Raw genomic sequence first — 6,042 nt, forward strand, 5'->3', positions numbered from 1 at the left:
GGTAACAATGATATAATAACATTACCAGTAATATACGACTTATAAGTTATAAATTGTACAGCGATATAGTTGCATACTACTTTAGTTTTTAATACTAGTTATTAACTTATGTTCGAATAAGATACAGCACAAAGGTTATAATTTACTCAAATTTCGAGTCAAACTCCGATAGTGATAATGAGACAAAACTACCAATACTAATAATAGTAGTAGTACTACAAAGTACAAGTTATAACTACCACAGTAACAATACTATTTTATGTATAACGTTAATGTTGGTCTGATTGGGCTATTGCGTTTTTTACTTTTAACATACTCCAGACTTTTCATAATATCTCAACCTGATCTCTTATGCTAATCCTGTCTTTTCTTAAATTCCTTCAGTATTGCAACTTCTACCACCACTCCTGAATTTGGTTACCAGATTTCTAAACTGAAAAGCTGGAACATTTTTCTGTCTATGTAGAGTAACACTGTAACAGCTTTAAAACAATTTATATTACAATAACATTTGTACTATTTCTTAAATAGTCAGATGTTTATTGCATTTTGTTTTTAAAATGGTAGGTGTATTTTTTATTTATTATTCTTTTAAATAGATAAGCTTTTAACAAATTTTGTTTGCTGAACTTGTCTTGAATGTACTCAAAAGAAATATGTTATCTACTAGTTTCCTTTTTTGTTGCTTGGCAGGTATTCAAAACTTTATTCCTGCAGCAGCCCAGTAACAAGTTAGGTTATGAAAATGTGAGATCTGTATTTGTAAGGTGATTCTCCAAGTAAAATGTAAAGAAGCCACACATAATGAAAACACTGTACTAAAAACTGAGGTGATCACAGTTTTACTGGTACATCTGGTAAACCTGTTTCTGAAGGAAAATATGGCTATTAAAAAAGTTTTCCAAATCTTCAACCTCTTCCCTCTAGTTGTTTGTCTGCAACTTTTCTTGTGAAAACATGATCTTGATCATCATATTCCAGACTTCAAAAATCTTAATTCAATAAGGTCCCTCTGAGCAATTCTCCTTTAAACCAAAAACCTTCCAAGAATTTCAGCCTATTCCATGTATACAGTAACTCTTTCAAACCTGGAGACATCCAAGTAGTAATTTCCTGAACTCTCTCTTTCACTCCAACAACTAGCCATCCTTTCATAAATAAGTGACCAAAACATAACACACTGTTAAGTACTTCTGTTGATCTCTGCTATTGCTAGTGGTAACTCTTTTACATAAATTAATCCTATTAGGAAAATAACTTTTTTTGTCTGGAGCCTAGCCTATCTTTAATAATGTTAAAATTATGGCCTCTTTTTTTTTCTATTGCCTTCAAATTGAACAAAAAGAAATTGATGACCTTTATCATATCAACCACACATTGATAATATTTTAAATTTCATTAGTTTCACTTCTTACCAATATTTTTTCAAGAAAAAATTATATTCTTAACCTATCCCAATAAGATACCCATTCCATCTCTGTACTGTAGTCAACCTAGTAGCCCTTCTCAGAGCCATTTTCAATAAGTATTCTTTCTTAGATAAGAAAATAAAACCTTTCACACAATATTTCCTGTGAGGCCTACCAACAATTTACATATAGAGGTCAATACATCCAAAAATTATATTAGTTTTTCTACTAACAACAGAGCATTATTTTGATGCCATCAGCACCACTAAGTCGATAATATTTTGACATACTATTGAGTGGGTTCCCATCTTTAATAAATGTGGTGAAAATTATGGTAACCCAAATACATTACCTAGTACATGCTGTAATTAGTTACTTGCCAACTTATCCAAGTCATTCTTTATTACCTTAACATTCTCATTATAGCTAGAAATGCCTAGAGTTTAATGTCATCAGCAAACTTTATTAATTATGCTCCTATCAATAAGACAATTGTATTTAATTAGATGTACATATTATTGGTTTTTATTTTTTATTTTGACTAAGTAAGTAGTTTACTTTTATAAGAAGTTGATATTAGTAATTTATATAATTAAGAAAAAGCAAATGCTTAAATAGTGATACTTGAGGCACACTCAGTAACAAAGACCCACTTTGGTTGGACTTTATTAATAACACTTTTTGATTTATTTCATTCAGTCACTCTTCAGTCTCATTAACTGGTCTTTCCACAACTCCACTGATGTGATGGGTTTAACTCATGTTCTGTGTGGTATTTTATTAAAAGCCTTTTGCAAATTTAAGTACACTAAGTTTATGCCCTTTCCATCATCCAGATAAGTAATTTCCTCAAAACCAGTTAACAGATAAATAAATCAAAATTTTTAATACATCTATGTTGTTTTTCATTTATATTTCACTAAGTGATTTTTTAAAGTATTCCTTTTTATCAGATTAAAATTTTTCACACAAGTTAAAACTGACTTATAATTTCAACTACATCAGAAATGCTGTGACCAAAGCTTAAGTTTTTGTTCAACTAATATCTTCTTAATTACAACAATTTATTTCAAAGATGTAATATAAAACAGAAAGAAGCTTTGTTAATTTTGAACTTCTAGAATTACCGTACCAACTAGTATATTTTACTCATTTCTTTTAAAATCAATGACATGAACTCTAGTATTTAGCACTAGTAGCCTAAGACAATTTTAAATTAAGGGACTATTTGGCCAGATAAGGATGTTCTGACTTCTAATTTCCCTTAATAAACAGAAAACTGGTCTTTAAATCCAGATGTGATCCCTAAGTACTTAAAAATTCTTTTCTTAAAGTCTTGTAAAATGCTAGTCTCTTCCATTCAAGGTGGCAATATATTTCACAATTTTACCACCCTGTTGTCTGCCCTTGATTGGTACTGTAGTCTGTACTCCTTGTAGGTGTGAAACACATATGTAACTTGCACCAATCTTATAGTTGTGGTTGAGAAACTGCAAAAAAATGTCTTCATGCTAAATTATTAATATCAGTTTAATAGTAGTGATGCTATAGTCCAGGGGTTCTCAACATTTTCAGTCTAGGACCCCATTTTGTGTGGGTGAATATTCAAGTACCACAGCCATTTCTTAGATAACGTAAAATAAACAGAGAATAAATACCAATCTATAAAAAATGATGCTACAATAATATAGTTCTACATTTAGTTGAGTTTTAAATTATTCCATAACTTTAAAACTTGATCATAAAACATGTAGAATTCTAAAAAAGATAGGCAGAGCGTGGTCTAGTGGTTGTGCTATGGACTGTGGATCTTGTGGGTCCATTATTTGTATCCCATTAGTGCAAAAAAAATCGTATTTTGCATTTTGACCCTTGGATGCATCATAAAGGTGATGGTAAAATCCCATTAGTTGGTCAAACAAAAGTTGCCCAATAATTGGCATTAGGTGTTGTTTACCAGCTTCTTTCCCTCCAATCTGTAATTTTAAAATTAGAAATTACTATGCACATATAGCATTGTGCAAAAATCTGAAACAAAGTAAAAAGATATAGCAACACTCTTTGAATAGTTAGTATAGTCAGTGGACCACAGGGTAAGAATTATTATCTTTGGGGATTTTTGATACACTGCAGAGAAAAAGAAAAAAATAATATGTTGAGGAAATTTTAGAGTTATGAGGAATTAATTTGGCATTATTTCTTCATTTAAATGTAGACACCTGATATATTACATACAGAACTTCTATTTATAATAATTTACAAGTATCTTACCTAACTTTTGTGCATTAATCTTGTCTAAACTACAGTGTATGATGTAACTCAACAGTCTCATGTTTTGCTCAGAGTTTTTATCATTGATGTTATGTTAATAATTTTAAATGTGTGAAATCAGTGTATGTTGAACTATGGTCTTTGAATACTTCATTGCCAAGTTTAAAAAAACAAAAAGATAGAGAAGTTTCGAGTTAGTAATTTTTTGTTGCTATTGCTTGTGCAAGAATTACCACGTAGATTTTGATCTACCAGTGTCTGATTGGATTTGCCATTCAGCATGTGAATGTCACTTGTCCAGTGTTTATGAATTGTCTTGTATAACTCATGTTAATGTATTGATAAATGAGAAATCTGATATCGACAAGTTCAGGTGTTACTGTTATGAATATAACAACTATATTAATTATTATTCAGGTTAATCTTCATCTTACCTATACATTAATAGTGTTAGTATGGACTGCATAGTATATGACTCATAATATCATTAGATTTAGTACTGCATTTATGTGAACTTTACCCGATTTTAAGTTACACGTGAATAACTTACACTTACAACATAGAAGATTAAAAATATGGAATTAGTATCTTTCTCATGCTGGTAACAATGGTATAATAATGTTATAATAATAATTATATTTGTTATAATTATAATATAACTGTCGTAAATAAGTACAAATTAATATTTTCAAGTTAAAACAACATTTAAAGTATAAGATGTAATGAGTGGTTTTTAGATTTAGCAGTTGTTTACAAACGTTTTTTTTTTCAAATTTATTTAGGTGAATACAAAGCTCAGTATACAGTGCAACAATGTTTCCTGGATGTTTGAGCATATTCTGTCAAGATGCAATCAAATTTACCAGTATTAGAAAGGTCAGGCAGTTGTGCAGAATTATTCCTTACAACAGAAGTTGTTGTCCAGTGACATATGTCTTTTTCAACTCTGAAACAAGACATCTCTCTTCAACTGGGTCCAGACATCAGCAAGTTGGGGAAGATATTGAGCAGAGCCTAACTGCTGAAGTTTGGGATATTGTTGTTTCCGGTGGTGGTTTAGTGGGAAGTGCTATGGCATGTGTACTGGGTATGTTTGATGTACATTAAAATATGAGAATTCTATCAGTTCCTGTGAAACATTTAATTCTTAGAATTTAGAAAGTTTTCTACTTGGTTTTTTTCTATACATTTTGTATTATTTTTTGAAATTGGCATAAACATTTGATTTATAATTTTTTGAACCTGATTACTGGCATTAAAATAAGCCTTAAAACAGCTTTTGAAGTTATTGGTAGAACAAGAGTTTAGTCAGAAAAAAAACTTTAAGATGTTTTCAAAAAGAATCTTGTTAGGAAGCTTGTACATGAATATTAAAATTTAAACATTTATTTTAACCTTAACTTCATTACATGATTTAATTAATTTAAATAAATAAATCGGAGTTATATCAAGGGGAATTTTAACTTATAATGTGTGAAATACTCTTGTAAAACTATACATAATGTGTTAAATTGTGTGAAAATTTTCTAATATTTATATATAGATAGTAACATGTTATGTTTTTCTTTCAGGTTATTCTTCAGTTTTATTAGATAAGAAAATATTGATGTTGGAGACAGGACCTCCCTTCTCACAGAAACCACTAACAGAAAAATATAGTAACCGTGTGTTTGCCCTCACACCGGCTACTCGGGATTTACTAAATAGTAAGAGACTGATACTTTTCTTCACTATTTATATGAATCTATCTCCAGTTATTATGGGTATAGAGATTACCTTCAGTGATCTAAAATGACAGATTGCCTAGACTAATGATAAAAAAGTTAATTAATTCTAGAAAAATGGATTATATCTGAAATAGGCTTTTGTTGTTTTGGCCACATACTGCCTTATTCTTAAATATGATGCATTAAATGTAAAAATTATTAATTCTTTTAATCAAAATGACATTATATCTATCATATGTGTAATATTCATTATTGTTTTAACAGTGTTTATCCACTTTAGAAGTGAAGGAATTTTATTTTGATTTCATACATACAACATGATATTCAAAGTGAATACACATTTTTGAAAATACTATGTGCATTTTACATGTATTTCTTAACTCTTTCAGCATGGTCTTGGTCCCACGAGACCAATCTTGTGACCATTTTGTGCTAGTTATAGTTTTCATACTATAACTTTTAAATTAGTAAGTATATGTTAACAAAATTTGGCAGATTATCAATAAACATTTCAATGCTTTCAGATGCAAAATATCCAATTTTATTTTTATAACTCTTAAGGTTTGTTAAGCAATGTTTTTTCATGCCTTTTTTTTTTTTACTTTTTGCATGTTGCCTATCCAACATGCAAAGAA

At 29.6% G+C, this 6,042-nt stretch overlaps 1 protein-coding gene across 1 annotated transcript in view; it reads left to right on the forward strand.

The window, feature by feature from the left end:
- The first annotated feature begins 167 nt into the window (after positions 1-167).
- The window catches only part of LOC106465323 (ubiquinone biosynthesis monooxygenase COQ6, mitochondrial-like), a 62,255-nt gene continuing 56,380 nt past the window's right edge, over positions 168-6,042 (forward strand). The window contains exons 1-3 of the mRNA XM_013925533.2: positions 168-563; positions 4,463-4,767; positions 5,252-5,386. Of these exons, the coding sequence (XP_013780987.1) occupies positions 4,494-4,767; positions 5,252-5,386 (409 nt within the window). The 5' untranslated portion in view covers positions 168-563; positions 4,463-4,493. The remainder of the gene's footprint in view (positions 564-4,462; positions 4,768-5,251; positions 5,387-6,042) is intronic.

This window comes from Limulus polyphemus, unplaced genomic scaffold (genome assembly GCF_000517525.1).
Source record: "Limulus polyphemus unplaced genomic scaffold, Limulus_polyphemus-2.1.2 Scaffold1909, whole genome shotgun sequence".
In the NCBI taxonomy this organism is placed as follows: domain Eukaryota; kingdom Metazoa; phylum Arthropoda; class Merostomata; order Xiphosura; family Limulidae; genus Limulus; species Limulus polyphemus.